At 35.7% G+C, this 22,870-nt stretch overlaps 1 protein-coding gene across 3 annotated transcripts in view; it reads right to left on the bottom strand.

Annotated features, from left to right (window-relative positions):
* Positions 1–906: 906 nt before the first annotated feature.
* fbln2 (fibulin 2) overlaps positions 907–22,870 on the bottom strand; it is a 118,959-nt gene continuing 96,995 nt past the window's right edge. For 2 of the 3 annotated variants that reach the window (XM_056467742.1, XM_056467744.1), the window contains 8 exons: positions 21,380–21,517; positions 20,755–20,898; positions 17,434–17,562; positions 13,647–13,772; positions 12,624–12,740; positions 10,388–10,516; positions 7,550–7,673; positions 907–2,251 (listed from right to left, as the gene is read on the bottom strand). In XM_056467742.1, coding sequence (XP_056323717.1) covers positions 1,894–2,251; positions 7,550–7,673; positions 10,388–10,516; positions 12,624–12,740; positions 13,647–13,772; positions 17,434–17,562; positions 20,755–20,898; positions 21,380–21,517 — 1,265 coding nt within the window. In that variant the 3' untranslated portion in view covers positions 907–1,893. The remainder of the gene's footprint in view (positions 2,252–7,549; positions 7,674–10,387; positions 10,517–12,623; positions 12,741–13,646; positions 13,773–17,433; positions 17,563–20,754; positions 20,899–21,379; positions 21,518–22,870) is intronic. The other variant, XM_056467743.1, reaches the window with a different exon arrangement.

The following is a 22,870-nucleotide window of genomic DNA, read 5'->3' as shown; positions in this document are numbered from 1 at the left end:
TTGAATAAACTAAATCGCCCATAGTGTATGTGTGAATGAGTGTGAATGTATGTTTCCTAGTACAAGGTTGCAGCTGGAAGGGTATCAGCTGTGTAACACATATGCTGGATATGTTGGCCACCCCTGATGAATAAAAAGACTAAGCCGAAGAAAAATGAATGAATTGAATGATATATCAGAATGGGAGAAGTTATTTAATAAGAAATGAGAAATGTAATGAGACTTGTATCTATTAGGAATTGGGAACAGTTGCCAGAATTGAACCAAACTCAAATGAAAACTTTCAACATAAGATTTTTTTTTTAATGTTGGGATGAAACATAAGTAATACTAATGCATATTCTATTCTAATGGTACAGCTTTTTAAACAAACAATAAAATTCTATTTCACTTAGAAATGATTGGATGATTGTGATGTAATTGTATTGGTCAGTCTATTTGAGTGACAAGTTGCCCCGCCCTTATGCTAAACCCACAATAAGAACTGAAAAGAGGGGAAGTAATTTTGAATAAATATTACAAGGCCACATAATAAAATAATTATATGCACAGAGAAATTATGCTGCAAAAAATAAGAACTGCCAGTTTAGATTTCATGGTGTCTTTAACAAAACGCTGAGAAAGTGTTCCCTGTAAGACAAGAAATGTGAATTAAATGTGAATAGGGTCAGCTCTGATTCCATGTTGACTTTAAATGCATTTGATAGTACAATAAAATGCTTCATTACTAGTGTAATCATATCATCATAAAATTTGATGAGGGTTTCTAGCTAAAGCATCACACTGAAAGCAAAGACAGCCTCAGGCCACAAGCTATAGCTCCTTTGTTCGCCGCTAGGAGGCGATCTTTAACTTTCAATCGCAAACAGAAGTGACAAACATCTCAAGCAAACTCCAAAACACAGATAAAAGGAATGATGGTGTTGCTTTATTGAGGAACTGAATCCATTAAGGGAGATAATATGTCTTGCATTAATAATATACTGATGCATTTGGTTGTTCCATGAATTTACCTAATATGTTTTGATAATGATAATGATTTGAGATATCAACGTATATTGAGATGATTAGAAGCTTTTACCCTGAGATGAATTTTCAAGACAGTAATACATCAAAACAGGTGTAATATTACAATGTAAAGATATACAAACTGACGTTTATCAATACAATATTCTCAGTGCTGCTTTGGAGCTCACACACTCTTCATGTATGCGTGTCAAATGTTTCCAAAACGGTATATTAGCACCAAGAGCTACGAACGGAGCGAGTTTGAAACAGTAATAATAACAATCATACAGCTTTTTAACTGCTAACAATGATTACAAACACAATGTCTCTCTTTTGCAGAGGCACTGAGCTGAGGTATACTTGTGGGAATTATACACAGATACGTTTTTAAATACAGTTATCAGCTGTATCGGATGAGCTGTGAAATGATTAGACGTTTAAACGGCACAGCAGTTGAATGGAGGATTTGTGACAGCCATTACAAACCCCCTAACTCTACCTCAGCTCTATTCTGCCTACCCCCTAGGAGAAACATAGTGTTGTTAGGAAAAAGTAATGAAGTGCTATAAAAAGCAGTTTCAGGCAATCAAGATAAATTGGTGTGGTATAAATAGCGTCTGGTGTAGAGTACTTTTGATACTTTGAAGAGGAAAAACTAGGACTTTTAAAAGCCAAATGTTTCTGTCAGCCTCTATGCTCCGTCCTGTTTGTTCTCGCTCTACTCAAAACAAGCGGTTGGATCCCAGTGGGAGAGTCCCATCAAAGTCTCTCTGAGCAAAAATCCGTTAGGCAAACAGAAGCCTTAAGGATCTGCCAGATGACAAACAACTTCAAGATGGAAGCCTGAAGAGTTTAGCACCATGCGAAATCAAAGGTGTCATCACATCACATAGAGCTTGTTGTGATGAACACGTAGATGCGGGCCAGGAAAGTTGTGAAAGTTCCTTGACGTAGCAGCTTCATTTCTACGTCGATGAGGAAGTCCCTTGGCTCTCGAACCTGCCGGTGCAGGTAAACGGCGCCGGTGAAGCTGTTGAGCTTCCGCGTGCTGAAGTAGCCATCCTCATTGCCGCGGGGGATGCTAATGATGATGTTGTCGCCGGAGTATGTGGGTGAAGGTCCGATGCGAAAGATCTGAGCTGGGATGACGATGTTGGTTTGGAAGCTCAGTTGATAGTAGGTGATGCGTAATGGCATGGTCTGGCATTGTTGGTAGTTGGGGCAACTCATTCGTTCACAGCGTCTGAAATTAATGGAGATGTTAGAGTTTTGATCAATGGAATGTCTAAGGGGCCATTCACACTGAACACACTTATTTAGATTCCAATGTGCTACTTTTACATTGTTTTTCTATGTAAACAATGAACATGCACTTGATTGACATGTGTGACCATTACACTAACATTTCACTGTCTTTACCTCTTGTGGAACATTACACATGAGTGCTGCTTTTTTAAGATGACTTTTAAAAGCAGTGCTGCTCAACAATGTCAGTTCCAAAACAGTGGAACAATCAGAAGAGCTCAGAAGCGGGATACGCATTGAATGCTTCTGTTTAGTAGCAGTTTCACATGGAAATACACATTCTGTGGTAATGGCTGCTAAGAGTTTGCTCTGCAAACTGTATTTAATGAAAGAAAGTGATTGGAAAAACATAACAAAAAACCCCCAAAACAAAACTAAACTAAACAAAAATCAAAACAAATCAAAACAAAAAAACCCAAACTAAAACAAAACAAAACAAAAAACAAAACAAAACAAAAAACCCCAAACTAAAACAAAACAAAAAACAAAACAAAACAAAACGCTACAAAAAACAAACTAAAAAAAAAAATAAATAAATAAAAAAATAAAAACAAAACAAAATGCTACAAAAAACAAACTAAAACAAAACAAATCAAAACAAAACAAAACAAAACAAAACAAAACAAAACAAAACAAAACAAAACAAAACAAAACAAAACAAAACAAAACAAAACAAAACAAAACCCCAAACTAAAACAAAACAAAACAAAACAAAACAAAACGCTACAAAAAAACCAAACCAAAACAAAACAAACAAAACAAAACAAAACAAAACAAAACAAAACAAACAAAACAAAACAAAACAAAACAAAACAAAACAAAACAAAACAAAACAAAACAAAACAAAAAACCCCAAACTAAAACAAAACAAAAAACAAAACAAAACAAAAAACCCCAAACTAAAACAAAACAAAAAACAAAACAAAACAAAACGCTACAAAAAACAAACAAAAAAAAAAAAAAAATAAATAAAAAATAAAAACAAAACAAAATGCTACAAAAAACAAACTAAAACAAAACAAAACAAAACAAAACAAAACAAAACAAAACAAAACAAACAAAACAAAACAAAACAAAACAAAACAAAACAAAACAAAACAAAAACCCCAAACTAAAAGTCTCATGAGTCGAGAGTATTTAGCAATTTATTTAGTTTTACATTCAGAGCGGATGTTCTTTATTAGTAGCCCAGGCCTATTCATGTTTCCTAATCGGCGTTAGGAATAACTGGCTGTATCAATTATTATTGCATCAAAAAGCATTTTGATATCTGTAAAGGTGTCTGCAACTTTTGCGAAGCATCAAATCACCGGCATATTAGCAGTCAAAACACATGCATGACTGCATAAATTATTCATCTTTAAAAAAAGACAGTCGAATATTGTGCATGTCTATTATCATACAGAAATTGTACTAAAGCTGGGTCGGTACCTTAAAATAGTACGCTCTTGTATCTAAAAAGTCCATATTAATATATGTTCTCTGTGAACCCCTTGGGGAGAACCACTCCGTGACAGTGTACTTTTATTTCGAAGTGCAGATTGCATAAGTTCATATCAGCATCATTTCAGCATACGGTACATACATTAAATGTTGCCTTTGCTTGAAAAGACCCGATCTAATCCAGTGTATATGAAATAAGTGTGCTCCGGAGCAGGTTTGTGTAACCAGAACTGTTGCTATGACAACAACTCCCAGATGAGTTTTGAAGAATGAAACGATCCTGGATTGTATCAAATCGTCAATAACAAAATCCAGCTAATTAAGTAATCCACGAAGGAAGAACGGACCAATTTTACAAATTTAGGTCACTGCTACAATACAACAAAACAAAAACAGAAAACCAACTGAAAACACAAAAGCTAAACAAACTAAATGCAAAACAAACTAAACAAAAATATTAACAGTAACAACAAAAAACTAAACAGAACAAAGAAAGTCACTGTAATTACTGAGTAAATGATTGCAGAGTAAAGATCTACAGTATTTAAGCTCTGAAAAACCTTTATTTTATAAATACAGCTTCAACTTGTAACTCGTCTCGCACTGTTTGTGCTGACAGCCTGATCTCACGAGAAAATGTAAGTATTTTACGTTTTGTCAGTTTAGTGGCTAATTCAGGCTAATTCAGAGTTCAGTCGTACGAAATTGTACGATTTTAAAAAGGAGGCGTGGCACCTAACCCCACCCCTAAATCCAACCGTCATTGGGGGATGAGCAAATCGTATTAATTCATACGAATTAGCCACTAAATCAATAAGTTACGAATTGCCGTGAGATTGTGTTTGTGCTGAATGAGAACTCAAATTTGCAGAAGATTAAGGAGCAGGTGTGAGCTTACATTTCTAAATAATATTTATGATCTTCACCTACCCAGTGATAAAGCAGCCACAAAAGAGAAAGAAAACCCATAAACTTACACTGAAGGAGCCGCACAGCCCATTCAGTGGTTGATTTTTTTTAAAACTGGATCAATAAAAGTAAAAACCTAAATCACCTTTGATCATCTTGTTCCACAGATTAACTAAATAAATCGTACAGCACGACATACACAGGTAACATTGGAGTAATACATTGATACTGTCAGCTAAAATGACCACAACCCACATGCAGTGTCTCTGGTCCTGCTGACTCCCTCAGTGCTGTTAAATCTCTGATACAGCTCAGAGTCTCTGGAGGGCGGATGGTGAGCAGTGGGAGTTCCCACCAATCACAGCCCGTGCTGACACTGGCCAGACGTGTGTGTTTGAACTACTGCCTAATCAAAGCAATCTGGCTCCATTCCCATAGCTTAGCAGAAGCCATGCGCTGTTAGGAGCCAGTATAAGGATGCTACAATAAATGTTTTGTACTCTAAGAAGTGTGTATTTACATCTGTGTGATTATTACTTTCACCATTATGTAATAATAAGAGTCCACTGTCAGTGTTTGAGAACAAAACTGGGGGTAAAAATGCATTTTAAGCTTAGAAACATGTTTCCATGTCTCCTAGCAAGGATGTTGCTTTATGTTTCTTTAAGAAAGCAAAGTTAAAAGTCCTCTGAAATTAAAAAGATGTTTTGTTGATGCTAGATTCAATCTGTTAGCTTTAGCGGTGTCTGTGGGGTCTTAAACATAATTAAACGTTAATAAATCAATTATGAGAAAATTAAGGCCCTAGAAAGGTATTAAAAAGTCTTAATCACGTTTTTACAAGGTCTTAACTTTTATTCAAGCATTGTCCAAAGTTTTTGACTTCAAAAAAGGATAAATATATTTATTTTCCTCCTAATATTAACAACGGCGGTCTCAATCCACGTGATTGGTTCAGGCTGGGGCACGTTTTTCATGTCACCTCATGCTTCAGTTCTCAAACTTCTCTCTAGTGCACTTGGTCTTAACCACTCTCACTGGCAGCGCTGTGATAAAAACTAAATGCTATTGGCTGTTTTTTAAAAGGGAAGGAGCTACTCTATGTCCCACCGTCTCTTGATTTTTCAGTTGAAATTACATCAAACATATAATTTAAAAAAATGCATGTTTTAAAGCACATCACATGACCTTTAATAGTTGTCGAATGTATTCACTTCAGCATATGTGATAATTTTCCATTTAATAAAGATGATACCAGTGTATTTTCCAATGAATCTGCTACATTAGCAATAATAATGTTACCAGCTTGATGGATAGTAATGTCTACAGCAACGTGAGCATAACAGATTGACTACCAAATCTACACTCTACTCTTTCTCTGGGTTTCTCTGCTTCTCAGATGCTAGATTCTGCAGTGTTTAGAGCCTTTGTTAGAGCACCCTCCTCCTATACCAAAATAGCCGGTTTGCACCTGAAGTTGTCGAATTGATTGTAAACAAAAGATTGTAAATGAAGTTGTAAACATCGGTGAATTGGAGCTCTGGGTTTTAAATGATGGGAAATACTTGCGGGTGCAGTATATGTACAGTTCGTGATCATATTTTCATTCTGTTGATGTGATCCAATTATTCATAGCTCGAAACAGATGGAAATATGACTGGTTTGTACTGCTTTTCTATGAAGATCTTAATGTAGCAGCCATTATGACCCATTATTTTTTTGTCAGCCAAGTCTCTGCAAATGTCACGTAACTGAAAACTATCAATATGGCTGGTGGTGTCTTTGGCAGCAAATTCAGCGGGATTCAAACTGATCAACAGTTCTAGTATCTTTTGCTAATATGCTAAAAAGATTATGGAAGTAAACATTACTTGCATAGCTATGACTACCCTCCAGGCACAGGACGTCAACACAACGTCATTTTGACGTTTGGAAATGAAAATTGGGTTGACATCAGAACCCAGCATCAGTGCCAACATCAATGTCCAGCGTCCAACCTAAAATCAACCAAATATCAACGTCTAATCATGTTACACCTTGACGTTGTGTGGACGTTACCACTATGACATCTATCAGACGTTGGATTTTGGTCACTTTCCAAAATCAACCAAATATCAGTGTAATTTGACATTGTTATTAGAAAATAACGTTGACCTTAGACGCTGGCTAGACATTGAATAACGTCTTATGATGTTGTGTGCCTGCTGGGTAGCTAGCCTGTTTAACTCATCCCCAATGCCTTAATCCCAGAATTGGAAAAACAGGTGCACTAAGAAGTATGCTAAAAATGGCAAACTCTAACATATGTCGCTAATATATCTCAATCCCATCTGGGTCACAGCACCAATATAACATCTCTGGATCTGCTTACCCTGCTCAGAACAGGATTCAAACTGCCATTTCTTACATGTGAGATGGACACACTAACAATGACATAAAAGACTGCTTTCTCTAGCATCTGTCGCTAGCGTGCCTGTCAAGGCCAGGAGAGTGAGGTTTAGCTACACAGCTTTAACTACCTAGCCTCCATTATACCAACCCAATGCTCTGCTCAAACCCCATTAACATTCTGGTCACAGCAATAATACAGGATTTAAACCTCAATTCCAGAATGGGAGGTAGGCACACTAACAAGGACCCTAAAGACCATAGCTTCTTACTAGCCCATACAAAGTAAGCGTATTAATAACTCAAACACATGGCTGACAATTGTATTCTGCTGCTGTAAACTTGCCTATATTTTTATGCATCGAGAAGCCTGAAACTTCTGATTACAGTGGTAAGCTGGACAGAGTCCAACCAAGCTGGCAGGTTCTCTGTTGGAGCCCACATGTGTTCTGCATGATAAATGTGATTGTGAAGAAAATCAGCGGGGCATACTTACGTGTCCGACACCCTCCTGTAGTTGTCAGGACATGCAAACGACAGACAACGGAAGCCTCCTTGGATGTTGAAGCACGTCTGGGAAGCAGAGCAATTGTGCGATCCAATGGCACATTCATCAATATCTGAGAACAAAAGAGAAGACAACAGCTAAATAGATGTTATATAATAGTTCGATCGTATATGGTCTTGAGACCATTTGAAACTTTCATTCTACTGTCCCTTTCATCCTCAATTCTTACAATAAAAAAAGAGTAAATGGAAATTCAATAGAAAACCATGTAAGACTTTATTACATGAATAGATATCTGAATGGCAGCGCATGTTACGTTTTACCCAGTCCCAATCAACTCCAGCCGTGTTGGAAGCTGCGACTGATGTCTGTGGTGACTAAACCGCCAGGCTTCATTCTGCTAGGAGTCAATTTTGGCCCCTCCAGAAGTAATTAATTATGCATCTCATTTTACAAAAGCAAAGTCCTCGTTACAGCTCGCCGGCTCCAATCTACAGACTAATTCGTTTGGTGCAGGCTAGCGCTAACCTCCGGGAGCATGTACAGGCTCTTCTTCACCTCTCATCGACTTTTCTATCTGGAGAGCCTGAGGGAGTTTTGTCAATTCCGTGATCTTTCAGAGAGCGATGGAGGACACTGAGCAACACAGTGATGAACCCGAGGTTAGCTCCTCGCAACTCAATGTGCCAATTAGAGAAATTAAGGCTTGGAATTGAGTTTGTAGCATTTGGCTGTAGAAAGGTGTTGGGTAGCAAATAGACCACAGTTTAAAGGGAGGAGATTATTCATCCCAAAATTCTGGTCATTTCATTCTTGTGTCGTTTGAAATGCATATGTATTTCTTTCTTGTGTGAAACAAAGAAGTCATTAGCAGCGCATTTTGGATATGCGCATTAAAAAACGGTTGATGAAATTCGCAAGATGCGCATACATTTTGAAAATGCGCGTTAAAAACATATGCGAATAACTGAGTAGCATAAACTTTTTATTCGATAAGAAAAGATGCACATAAACTGCAATGGAAACACTTTTACCAAACAAATTCCAGTATGCGAAATAACAAAAGGTCATGTGGTTTTGTCATAAGAGATCATGTGATGATAAAAACATGTGTGAATGGATAAACTAGCAGGCTGAGCACACTGTAAAACATCTGAAATGTTTTGGTCATTCTATAACGCCTTAACCATTTCAGTTTTAGTGTTATCAAATTATTAATGACTTCCAGAGTCAGGAGCGTCTGTGCTCCGCGTCTCACGCCTCAAACGCCACCGTGCGTTCATTGCATGTCAGGATTGACTTTTGAGATGCAAGTCATTTATTAAATGAAGAAAAGATTCAGGGAGCTTCTCCTACCGCAACAAATTCCATTTTTACTGTGGATATTTGATGGCATTTAATCAGGAAGTGATGATTTTGTTCTCTTTGACTCGTTGGATGGAAACGCTACTTTATTTGCACACCTTTTATGCGATAATCCAGTTTTGCGCACAAAGTTAATGCGTATTTTTGGATGGAAACATAGCTAATGTTCAGAAAAAAATATGAATAAAAAAAAGTCGAATATCCCTTTTGATTTTGGAGAGGGATTACAGGGAGGAAATGTACATTTTTATATTATATTATATTATATTATATTATATTATATTATATTATATTATATTATATTATATTATATTATATTATATTATATTATATTATATTATATTATATTATATTATAGCAAACATCAAATTAAACAATAAGATATTGCAACACAGCAAAATATAAAACAACATAACAACATTAAACTAACCATAAAAATAAAAAAACCCAATAACCATAAAAATAACAAATAAAAAAAAAAATTACAATAATGCAACATAAAAAAACATGATATATATAATAAAATATTATCTGCAATATCAACACAATCACATTTTAAGGTGATTTAGGGCACTCCTAATTCTATCTTTGTACCTCTTCCCCATCCCCTTGACCCTTAAAACAGAGTGTGACGGAGAAGGGCTTCAAAATTTACCCCTAAAAAATAGGACACCACTACAGCACCTGCACACGTCATCATATGTCATCGCAATCTCTTGCTTCATATGAGATCAGACGATCGCGACTGCTGTGGTTTTTCCAGTTGTGTTTTTTTTGTTATTTATCTTCAGGAAATCACTGAAGGCATATATCATGTTATCATAACGATATAATGTGGCAATAAGCTCGTAACTGTCCTGTGCATTTACATCGTGGCCATATTCATTTATGTAAACACACAAAAACAATGTTAACATTATAGCAGATAACGTAAAAAGCTCATTCCCAGCCACTAGACTTTTCTGACAGGGTATTTTAGTGTCATCGAGTGACAGATTTGTAGAATGTTGTAGAACTACTATACAGGTGTTTTTATTAGGGACTACAGAACACAAACACGGTTATGAATGTTTTAAAACATATGCTTGTTTGTTGTAAAAATTGGTAATATTGACAAAAAATAAAAATAATTTGTGGATCTCCTTACTTCCGGGTGCAGATATGCTGCCGTTTTAGCTGGTGTATTCTGGGAAATTTTCTTATCCCTTGGTTTTGAGTGTGGTCCTGAAAAATCTCAGTTCGAAGGGGTATCTAGCCCTTTCCCTTAGCCCTACGCCTTCAAGCTAAACAGAATTGGGACACTCCTACCCCTACACGTGAATGCGCAAAACAAGCGGTAGGGGTAAGGGGTAGAATTGGGATTGGGCCTTATAGTCTAATCAAAAGACAAATCCTGAACATTTGTTCTTACGTATTGTGTCTTTATTTATACAGAAGATAAAGCAAAAGCTTGAGTGTTACCTTGACATGTGCGTCCATTAGCTGACATAGAATAACCATGAGGAGGACAGGCACATGTGTAGCTCCCTGGCACGTTCACACACTCAAACGCACACAGGTTTCCAATGCTCTGTGAGCACTCGTCGATATCTAGAAGAGAAATAACATTATCAGGGAGAAAACTAGCCATTTTTAAAGGAATATCACAACAAACTACTTCATCGACTACATTTACATGGACATCAGTTAATCTGAATAAGACAATAATATGATTAAGGTGTTCACATGAGTTGCTTTTTGAATGTTAATTTCATGAATCCGTTTTAAATGTTATAGCACATAGATTGACTAACATCATTGCGTCACCACACTATCCACATATCCTCCCGAGTTTTGTGTAATTTAGGATGCTTCATTTTTAATTTGTTGACTTCAACTGCAGTTCAGCAGTTTTATTTTCATGCCCCCGCGACAAACTGAGGTATTGGATGTGAGTGTGGAGTACTGGTAGAAGAGTGTTGTTTTAATGGAATTTGATGCCGAACGCCAAATGGAGAGAAAAGTGTCTGTGGTCCTTCACTGACTCGGTAGGTGCAGTGAATAGTGTCAAACAGCCATATGTGTATGGAATAATCTGTCACAAAATGCGTTGAAAATCCTACATAACGGTAATAGTTTGATTAAGGTGTTTACATGTCTGTACTGCACTTCAATAATGTGACTAAAATCGGCATATGCCACATGTCTTAAATCGATTTATGTTTAGTTTGATTATGACTTTAGTCAGATTACGGTCATCAAAAATCGCTGTTTACATGGTAGGCTCTTAATCAGAGTATTGTCTTAATCGTATTAAAATCAGAGTATACTGTATGTGTTGATGTAAATGTACTCAATGTTAAAAGATTTAAAACATTGGTCTGATATATTGATCACAAAAAACACCAGACTGTATGGCTTTAAGGTGAGATACTGCAGGGCAAAACATTGTTCTTTCAAGCAAGTGTCAGTTTTGAGATTTGCGTTTTTTGGCTTTTCCTACACATGTTGTATTTTTATTTTAAGCTTTATGGAAAGAAAACATACAAAACGTTCAATCACACAGTTTTCATCTGTAAATTTTACATACAATACACATTTTCCATATTTATACTGCAACACTTTCATGCAGTTCATCAAACTTCACAGTTTTTACACAGTATATCTTTAACCTGAAGGTTTTAAAGAAAATAATTATACCTGCACATACAGTTGAAGTCAGAATTATTAGCCTCCTGTTTATTTTTTTATCCAATTTCTGTTGAACGCAGAGAAGATTTTTTTCAACACATTTCTAAACATAATAGTTTTAATAACCCATTTCTAATAACTGATTATTTTATCTTTGCCATGATGGCAGTAAATAATATTTGATTAGATATTTTTCAAGACAATTCTATACAGCTTAAAGTGACATTTAAAGGCTTAACTATGTTAATTAGGTTAACTAGGCAACTAGGGTTAGGGTAATTAGACAAGTTATTGTATAACGATGGTTTGTTCTGTAGACTATTGAAAAAAGTATAGCTTAAAGGGGCTAATAATATTGACCTTAAAATGGTTTTAAAAAATTAAAACTGCTTTTATTCTAGCCGAAATAAAACAAATAAGACTTTCTCCAGAAGAAAAAATATTATCAGACATTCTGTGAAAATTTCCTTGCTCTGTTAAACATTCATTTATGAATTTTCTTTTCAGCTTAGTCCCTTTATTAACCGCCACAGCGGAATGAACCGCCAACTTATCCAGCACATGTTTCACGCAGCGGATGCCCTTTCAGCTGCAACCCATCTCTGGGAAACTCTGTTAAACATCATTTGAAATGCTTAAATAAGAAACAAAAAATCAAAGGGAGCTAATAATTCTGACTTCAACTGTAATTTACCCGATCTTAAACAACATTTTATTCTACAAAGAATTATAAAAATATGTTAAAAAATGCTGTTTTTAGCATTTTATGAAGTGAGTGACACAAATTAATTCTCAAAAGATATTCCTGCAATCTCCTTTGTGAAAACCTTCAAAAAAAAAAACAAACAAAACAAACACATTTAATGAATTAATGTATCATTGACATATTTTAAATATCATAAAGTAAGACAAATTGTAATACAAAAAAGCTTACACTTCCTAATGTAATCAATCAACTGATGAGCATGGTGTGTAATGTGAATAAATGGTCATAAAATGGAAAGATGAAACTGATGTGTGACTTCACCTTCACACGTGTGGCCGTCCTCTTTCAGGTAGTAGCCCGTTCGGCAATAACACTGGTAAGAGCCGTAGATGTTTGCACACTCCTGACTGCAGGGATTGTTGTCACATTCATTAATATCTATGAGAGAGCACAGAAAACACAGGTTTTTGGATCAAATGTTGTTTGCATGTACAAACACGCATAAAAAATTACAGCACTGAGGACATTGGCGAGGTGTTATAACATTGTAAATATGCAGGATAAATCTAGTAAATCTACTCAAAACCTGGAAATATTTGTTAGGGAATAAAATAAAATAAAATAAAATAAAATAAAATAAAATAAAATAAAATAAAATAAAATAAAATAAAATAAAATAAAATAAAATAAAATAAAATAAAGAAAATAATAATGAAATGAATAATGATTAAAAATGAAAATAAAATAAGAAAAGATAAAATAAAATAAGATAAAATCAAAAATAAGAAAAAATAAAATGAGATAAAATCAAATGAGATAAAATCAAAAATAAGAAAAAATAAAATGAGATAAAATAAAATAACATAAAAAAAATAAATGAGATAAAACAAAACAAAATAAAATTGTTTAAGTCACTAATAAATGTAAGAAGACTAATTTTAAAGGTTTTGTCTTTCATATTCAATTTACAAACGAAATAATGTAAATTCTAACAAAAATACATTATCAAACTGTCATAAATGACATAAATGGGGCATTTATTATTATTATTTTTTTAATATTGCTGTTCCCTTACAATCAAATTAAAAGTCACCAAACAAATAATCCCTCAGGCTTTAACCTGCCATGTCATTGAAATAAACTCTGAATAAATGAATGGATCTGGTCATGATGGGACTAGTAAAAAAAAAAAAGTAGCAAACAGTCTGTCTGACAGCTCACTTGTCTATTTTTGGTTTTCCACTCGATCTGTGTCTTGGTTTAATTGGAAAGAGAGAACATTCATACTGTCTGAGCACAGGCAGACTGATCCGTGTTCAATTCTGCCAGTGCAAATGGATGTACCTTCACAGTTCTTGCCATCAAAGGCCAGGGAGAAGCCTGTGGTACAGGAGCACTGGTACGAGCCCGGCGTGTTTTCACAGGTCTGGGCACAGAGACGGCCTGGGTACCGCCAACACTCATTTACATCTGCCAGCAGATAAAAAAACATACAGTACACTTGCTATATTACAAGAAAGATATGAAAAGTAAACAGGATTCAAAACTGTGGGTTAATTCTATGTTTCTATACTCTGATTCAATATCAAGGTACATATTTGTGTAATTTTAAAAAGTATAGGATATAGTTAAAGTCTGTATTTTTGGCCCTCTTGATTTATTAGCCCCCTGTATATTTTGCAACACATTTCAAAACATAATAGTTTTAATAACTAATTTCTAATAACTGATTTCTTTTATCTTTGTCATGATGACTAATTAAGTTGACTAATTAAGATGACTACTAGTTAATTAGATTAACTAGGCTTTGGATAAAAGCGTCTGCTAAATGACTAAATGTAAATGTAAACTAGGCAGGTTAGGGCAATTAGGAAAATCATTGTATAATGATAAATGGTCTGTAGACAATTGAAAAAAATACTGCTTAAGGAGCTAATAATATTGACCATAAAATGGTTTTAAAAAACAGCTAAAAATAAAATAAAAAGACTTTCTCCAGAATAAAAAAAATGATCAGAAATACTGTGAAAAATTCCTTGCTCATCATTTGGGAAATAAAAAAAAAAAAAAAAAAAGGACAATCAAAAATGAAAATAATTTTGACTTCAACTGCTTCAAAAAAGTTGTGAATCTGTTTAATTAAATCAGTAGTTAGAGAGTGCATCAAACTGCCAAGGTGACATGATTTCAGTACACAAGGCTTTGTTATGTTACCGGCCAAATTGTGACCTGATCCCAGACCAGTTTAATATTGTTGAACTGATGTTTTATGAAGACATTTGTATAAATAAAGGGAATAAAAGTAGCTAATGGCTGCTTTGAACAATCATAAAACAATAAAAACAATTAAAATATTTGTATAGACACTAAATATTTAATTGTATTAGATCAGGGGTGCCCAAACTCGATCCTGGAGGGCTGGTGTCCTGGAGAGATCCCCAACTTTCTTTAACACACCTGCCAGGAAGCTTCTAGAATATCTAGTAAGAGCTTGACTAGCTGGTTCAGGTGTGTTTGATTAGGGGTGAAGCTAAACTCTCCAGGACACAGACCCTCCAGGACCGAGTTTGGACACCCCTGTATTAGATGATTAGCTATTGCATCTGATAAATTACACTTTCAATTGTCTGTGCCTCACATAGGTGAGTGGGCTCGACAAACCACCTGTAGAAAAAACCCTCATCTCTTTGAGACGTTAACTGACACTTGCACCAGTTTTTGCACAGACACGTTCTTACAATCATTAAACAACCCTTGAGCATTTATGAAGTGCACTTCACACAGAGTGAGTGGGCTTGTCAAACCACCTGTAGAGCAATCTTCTTTCTGTGTAAGTCACTTTGGACAAAAGTGTCTGCTAAATGACTACATGTAAATGTTCAATAAAAAGTTTAGTGCATATAGTACAAAGTAGTGTAAATGCATATATTTACACTATAAAAGCAAGTACTTATGCAAGCTTGGCCTGAGATTTGATTCAAAGCTTTTTTGTTTTAAGCTTCAGTCTACTCTGTTCTGATTGGTCAGTTGTTGGCCCAGTTCACTTGTGATTGGTCTACCACTTACAAGACATCTCAAAAACTCATCTATTACCATATCTGTATTTCAGCTACAGTAAGCACAGTATGAATAGTAACAATGGCATCAGTTTTACCGTATCAATCCAGTCCAAGTCCTTATCTCTGGGATGTATGTGCAAAGTGTATTTGAATCAACATCTCAGAAAGCAGCATCATCCCAACAAACCAAACTCTTTCAGGCTTCACACACAACTACAGAGTTTGGGGGTTAAAGTCAATGTTGTTTGAAATCAGCCAATGAACACCATAGACTGCCATATGCAAATTTGTTACAAACATGAGTAGGTTTGTGAAGAATCTAATACTGGAATTGGAGCGGCACAGTGGCTCAGTGGTTAGCACTGTCACCTCACAGCAAGAAGGTCGCTTGAGTCCCGGCTGGGCCATTTGGCATATTTGTGTGGAGTTGTGCATGTGTGCATGTTCTGGTGTTCTGGTGTTCTGGTTTCCCCCACAGTCTAAAGACATGCACTATAGGTGAATTGGGTAAACAAAATTGGCCAGAGCGTATGACTGTGCGTGTGAATGAGAGAGTGTATGGGTGTTTCCCAGTGCAGGGTTGTGGCTGGAAGGGCATATATAAAGGGCTACATAAAAAATATGCCAGAATGGTTCATTCCCATGTGGTGACCCCTGATAAATAAGAGACTAAGGCTCCGTTTACACTAATACATTTTAGTTTTAAACTGATCCGTTTTGCTACTCCATCCGTCCACACTATGGCAGAGTTTTTCGAGCGCCAAAAATGGAGCGTTTTGAAAACCCTGAAGAAGCCGTTTTCATTCTAAAACGCTGCTGCTCCGTCTCAGTGTGGATGGGGAAAACGGAGACATCTGAAAATGGAGGCATGGCTGCTGATTATGACTTTTCCCTCAATATTAAGTAGCCTACACACAGTTCAGTCCTGCATCCTCTCCTTGTAAGTTCAGACTTCACAAGTTTGATATGGAAAACAAACTCCAGAGGACATGTCGGGTAAATCTTCAAAGGGAACGGTGTACGTTATAACCTTTTTCACATCACCCTGGCTACGTTGTTTCACTTTCTTAACAATAAAATGAAAACATGATTTAACGAACTGCTGTTTTCATTTTGATATTAGCAGAAATCAGAAGCGTTGAGGCGTCATGTAGCTACATATTTATATGATCGTCATATTCACTGTATGCGTATTTATAACAAAACGGAGCCTATAACATAACTGCCTCCTTTCATTCTCATTGAAAATACGAAACATACCCTCTCTTTTTTGCTGAATATCAGTTTTAATAATCAATAATGGCCATTATAAAAGTATAATGTACAATACATTATAAAAAATAAAAGCAAGCAATCAATCAATATACAGAATGTATGTGGTTACATTAATTATTAACTTATCTTTGCGCTAAGCCAAAACACGAAAACAAGTAATAGATTCAAAAGACCAAAGTCGGGGATTATGTCGTTATATATAGACAACAAGATGAATTAAATATGACATTTAACAAATATAGTGAGATTAGATCCAGCGGGTCAGACAACCACATACACTGCAGTGCATGCCAGAGAGTGTGTGTGGTCACGTGATGTGCGTTTTCAGTGGTGTGGTGTAGACGGAGAGCTGTTCAGAAACGCTGGGTGAAACGCTAGTTTAAAACTAAAACATACTAGTGTAAACAGGGCCTAAGCCGAAGGAAAAATACTGGAATTGCTGACAACTTTTTTCAGTCAGTTTCTAATCAACTCTTTCTTTTGGAAGACAAAACTGTGGCTACATTTACCGTGCTGTTTGTCTTTAAAACTTTTCAAACATTCCCAAACAGCTGTATGCATGTAATACAATATGAAAGGTAAAATCTGAAAAAAAAGCACAACAGGTGCACAGTTTTTGAAAATAGTCAGTGCTTTGGCAATCCCGCTGGGTGATGCTACAGTGGTACCAAAATGACATAGTTATTGTAGGGGCATTTTTTGAAGTCAAGTTTTGCTCAGCAAGCCATGGGTGCACTTGCTGATATAAGAACAGATGTGTTTTGGGCTGTTTATTTGTTGTGTGTGTTGATACGCACCCACACAGAGCTGACGGATGGTGTCGTACTGGTAGCCTGTTTGGCAGTCACAGCGGTGGCTGCCGGGCAGGTTGTGACAGATTTGGCCTTCTCCACAGCGGTGGGTGCCCGTCTGACATTCATCCACATCTGCACATCACATTCAATAATCATACTGTTTTTGCAGACTTTATATGTACAGCTCTGCTTACAGAAAAAGAAAACAAAAAGTACGATCTACAAAAAACTATTTGCGGTTCAACCAGCATTATTTTTGGACACTTTGGAACATTTTTTAGGTTGAAAACAATTGAAACAATAAAACATTTTTAGGATTTTCTTTCAAGTATCTTGGACATCTAGAAAGTAAATAAGAACATTTATTTATAAAAGAAATATATTTATGACAGCACCAAAATAAACATGCACATCTCTGAACAAAACCATGCCCCATTTTGATACCTCCTCAGTTACTAGACACGCCTCTAACTGCTGATTGGCTGCAAGTGTGTTTTAGGGCTCGCTGGACATTGTGTTCAAAAGAGTTTTTTTTATTTGTTGCATAGTGTTTCTTTGATAATCAAAAATGTTACTTTTTGAAAGGTAGAGCATATCTATTTATATCATATCTCTCTATCTAGTGCCCATCACATACAGTTGAAGTCTGAATTATTAGCCCCACTTTTAATTTTTCAAATATTTTGAAAATATATTGATGTTAATATATTGATGTTTAACAGAGCAAGGAAAATTTCACAGTATGTCTGATAATATTTTTCTTCTGGAGAAAGTCTTATTTGTTTTATTTTGGCTAGAATAAAAGCAGTGTTAAAATTTTTAAAAACCATTTTAAAGTCAAAATTATTAGCCCCTTTAAGCTATATTTTTTTTCGATAGTCTACAGAACAAACCATCATCATACAATAACTTGCCTAATTACCCTAACCTGCCTAGTTAACATAATTAACATAGTTAAGCCTTTAAATGTGATGTTAAGCTGTATAGAAGTGTCTATAGAACATCTAGTAAAATATTATTTACTGTCAACATGGCAAAGATAAAATAAATCAGTTATTAGAGATAGGTTATCAAAACTATTATGTTTAGAAATGTGTTGAACAAATCTTCTCTCCGTTAAACAGAATAAGAGGAAAAAATAAACAGGGGGGCTAATAATTCAAATGTATATATATATATATATATATATATATATATATATATATATATATATATATATATATATATATATATATATAATTAGTTTCAAAATAAAATCTAAAAACACTAAAAGGTATCTGAATTGGATAAGTTTAAGGGTAGTTATGAGCAGTGATGGGAATAACGGCGCAATAAATAAATGCCGTAACTAACGGTACTACTTATTTTCAGTAATAAGTACGCCCACACGGAATCTGCGCGTGCAGATTTTAGAAATCCACAGATTTTTAGCCCATCACTGAGTCTATGAATTTACTTGTGTAAATGTGTATAAATTTATCTTTATTCAGTTTTTAAATTTCACTAATATTATGGTGATATAATAATAGTGTAACGCGGGGAGTGACACTGACAACAGAGGCGAGGATCCACATGCAGGTTTATTAGAATGGTCAGACAAACAATGGTCAACACAGGTGCAAACAGATGTATAAAGGCAGTCCAGAATCGTAGTCAAAAGTATCAGGCGAGAGGTCGAAAGGCAGGCGGAAAGGAAAGGCAGACTAAGGAAACCGCGTTGAAATGTCACTTTACAAGACTCAACAACAGTGTTTAAGCAGTATTTATAGTCCATGAATCAGTCCTTGAGCAGCTTCAGCTGTGTGAGTGTAATCAGTGGAGACTTGGAGCAGGTGTGTGTGCGTGTGGCATGACTGAATATGTAGTCCATTTACAAGCTGATTTGTAGTCCTATGTGTGTAAATGTTTACCAGCGAACTCTAGTGGTTGTAGATCGCTGGTAATCATGACAAATACTAACATAAAATGTTCATATGATTTATTTACAATACAGTTTCTCAAGTAATGATTTCTATCTTTTAGTAGATATATTATATAAGAGACCTGCTTTGTTTACCAAATGAAGTGGATCTAGATGGATTTGCATTGTAAACATTAAATAAAAGTCAAAAATGTATAATTTTTTTATTTCAAATATTAAGTCTTTAGATACGATACTCCTAAAATCGTTCCGCATAAATCTGCAGATTTTTTACAAAATTTTCTGCAGAAATAGCAAAAAATGTCCGCAGATTCTGTCTGGCACTAGTAATGAGTAATCAGATGAATTGCTGTTTTCCTCATCACAACAGCGTTGCAGTTACTGACAATAAAAAATGTGCATTACTATAACTGAGAACCCTGAAGCGGTTTTCATGCGAACAGCATCTCTCTCAGCCATAGGACTGCCCTTTGGTGTAACTGAGAACATGAAGATTGGCTTAGATAGAGTCCATTTCCATCGTTTGCCAATTATAGGTGGAATTGTGCTATTGTTCACTCACAAATGTGTGCACAGTCAGTCACACACATCAACAAACAATAGCAAATCCAACAAGTTCAAATGTAACTTTTGCAAACTGGAAATATAAGCACTACTTTTCCCTCGTTGAGGTGAAAAGCAAGAATGTTTATCTATCGTGCAACTTATGCCCAGGAAAAAAAAGAGTCTCTCTGCGTCAGTGACAAGTAATTCTAATCTAATGAAGCACCTCACATTGTCACATGACGCCACAAAATTAGTGGCTAAGAACGCAGGTGATAACGTGAGCTCTGCTACCAAAGGAGGAGACCGAGCCATGATGTACAGGAAAAGCAACTAAAACTTGATTTTTCTCCACCACAAACACTCAACCAGAATTAAATAAAATAATATCTAGATATATTGAGGACATGCACACTGTTTTATATTTATTTTATAGTCATTTGACAAATTAGACTAAAGTAACGCATTTAGTTACTTTCCTTGGTAATTAATTAGTTACTTTTATAATTATGTAACTTGATTACTAACTCGGTTACTATTTGTAAGTAACTAGTAACGATAAGTAATTACTCTTTTAAAGGAAAGTGCTTAACCCTGGTTATGAGTTATTTCATGTCAGCTCATGTATTTCCAATAAGTTAAAATCATGAAATATTTTATAATGACCTACTATCATTTTCTGCAAATAAATGCTCTCAATGGCCCTATTCTTACTTGAAATTTTGATTTATCAGTAATTTATTCATTAAAACACAAAATTAATATTGTTCTCAAAATACACAGAATCAATAATAACTATAAAATGCTTTCAATTTTTTTTTGTCCAGAGCTGTATGTTTGCACATTTATATAGTCCTCACCAATACACCGAGCTCCATCTGGACTGGAATGATAACCTCGACTGCACATGATGATCTTGCGCTGACAGGTATAGGAGCCCACAGTATTTATGCAATTGAAGCCAGACGTACATGGTTCTCTTATACTGCTGCATTCATCAATGTCTAGGAGAAAGTGAGAAAAATCAGCAAAATCAATGCAAATCAAGCAAAAATGGCAACAATGTCTAAAGCAAAATCGATTTGGCTACATGTCAATCCTATTAAGCGTCAAAGACCATGCTGTTTGCATGCAGCCAATGAAGAACATACACTGACAATGTAAATTTGATTTAAACCTACATAGATTTTTGTAGTAAGGTTGGAATTACTTCGACCCAGATCAGGTAGTTTATTTGAACAACTCCATTTACCATGAACTGATCTTTAAAACTTTTCAGGCATTTTACATTCACAAACAGTTACACTACACAGAACAACGAAAGGTAATGTTTGAAAAAAGCACATCAGGTGCACTATTTTAGAGTCAGTACTTTTAGAAATTAATATTTTATAAAGAACATTTTCAAGCAAAATTGATTTGACTACATGGCACTTCGCAACTGTCCACTAGGGGGCACTGAGTGATTCTAAAGGTCTTTCTCACCAATGCAGTTGCCATGTGAGTCCTGAGTGAAGCCTGTGAGGCAGCGTTGTTTCGGGTTACACGTGAATGAACCATCAGTATTCTGACACTGGAAGCCCATCCCACAGTTATGAGTTCGTATAACACACTCGTCGATGTCTAGAAGAGAAAGAGCACAGCAGATGTCAAAATGGGCCACTGGAGCGGAGAGCCAGACGCCATCAAGTCGGGTTCCTGCACTGAGAGATTTGTTTAGCTTTTGAAACTGATGCTGTTATAGGTCCAAACAAATTAGGTTTCCTCTCTTAAGGCCTTTAGGAAAATCTGTAAATCTCACCAAATTTGGCAAGCATGGCAGCATAATGAATAGCCAGGCTGAGGGCTTTGAGGAGATGGGTTTGGACAGAGATCACAACCATCCTCAATTACAAGTTAAAACCTCACAGTAGGTGGCAGTGTGGCTCAATAACAGCTTCAAGACTCTTTAAGACAGCTGATCAACCCCCAGTTTCTCCATAGTCATCCTCATGCATGTTATCATAGAAAAAACAAACAAACAAAAACAAAACGATTTTGCATTTCACAAGCTGTCTGGTAATGATACTGACACAAGTGTACGTAGATATGAGCATCACTGAAAATAACTACAACCTGTGTTCAGATATAACCAGGCAGATTTTAATTCTGTAATGACTCAAATTGGTTTTGAAACTTCACGAACCATAAGAATAATATTAGCAACTTAATTAGGAATTAACAAGGTCACTGGTTCGTGCCGTATGGGTTTCCTCCGGGTGCTCCGGTTTCCCCCACAGTCCAAAGACATGTAGTAAAGGTGAATTGGGTAAGCTAAATTGTCCGTAGTGTATGGGTGTTTCCCAGTGATGGGTTGCGGCTGGAAGGGCATCCGCTGCCTAAAACATGTGCTGGATAAGTTGGTGGTTCATTTCGCTGTGGCGACCCCAAATTAATAAAGGGACTTATTTGTAACACCCTTCTACAACTAACCCCGCTGTGTTGAGTTTTCCTCAAAACAGGCTAGCAGTCACTGTGTTTTTTACATCTTTCAAAATGGTTTCATCTTTTAGCCTAGAAGATGGTTATCACAACAATATAAGATTTGAATCACATACTTTCACAGATTTAAAAAAATAAATAAAAATATTGAGTATAATAAAAAATACTTTTAAGCTGAAAAAATAGTTTCTCCGGTGTTTCTCATCCAAATCATCACCAAATTTTTTCAATAATTAGCAGGAAGATGTCTGCCGACATTGTGTTGAAAACCTCGGAAGCATGCCATGGTTAACCCTGAGCAAATCCCTGAAAACTCCATGTTACATTTTACCCCGCACTCCCCTGATATGTTAATAGAGCCTCTATTCACAATCATTACTTCTGCCGGTGTGCTGTGACTTGGTTAATGTGAATACTTAATCAAGTATTAGGCTGTGTAAAAACTCAATATTATGATTTAAATGGCTTATTAACACATGTTTGATTTGTCTCATC

This window comes from Danio aesculapii, chromosome 11 (genome assembly GCF_903798145.1).
Source record: "Danio aesculapii chromosome 11, fDanAes4.1, whole genome shotgun sequence".
In the NCBI taxonomy this organism is placed as follows: Eukaryota; Metazoa; Chordata; class Actinopteri; order Cypriniformes; family Danionidae; genus Danio; species Danio aesculapii.
Note: the sequence above shows the minus strand (reverse complement) of the source record. Positions and strands in the feature narration are given on the sequence as shown.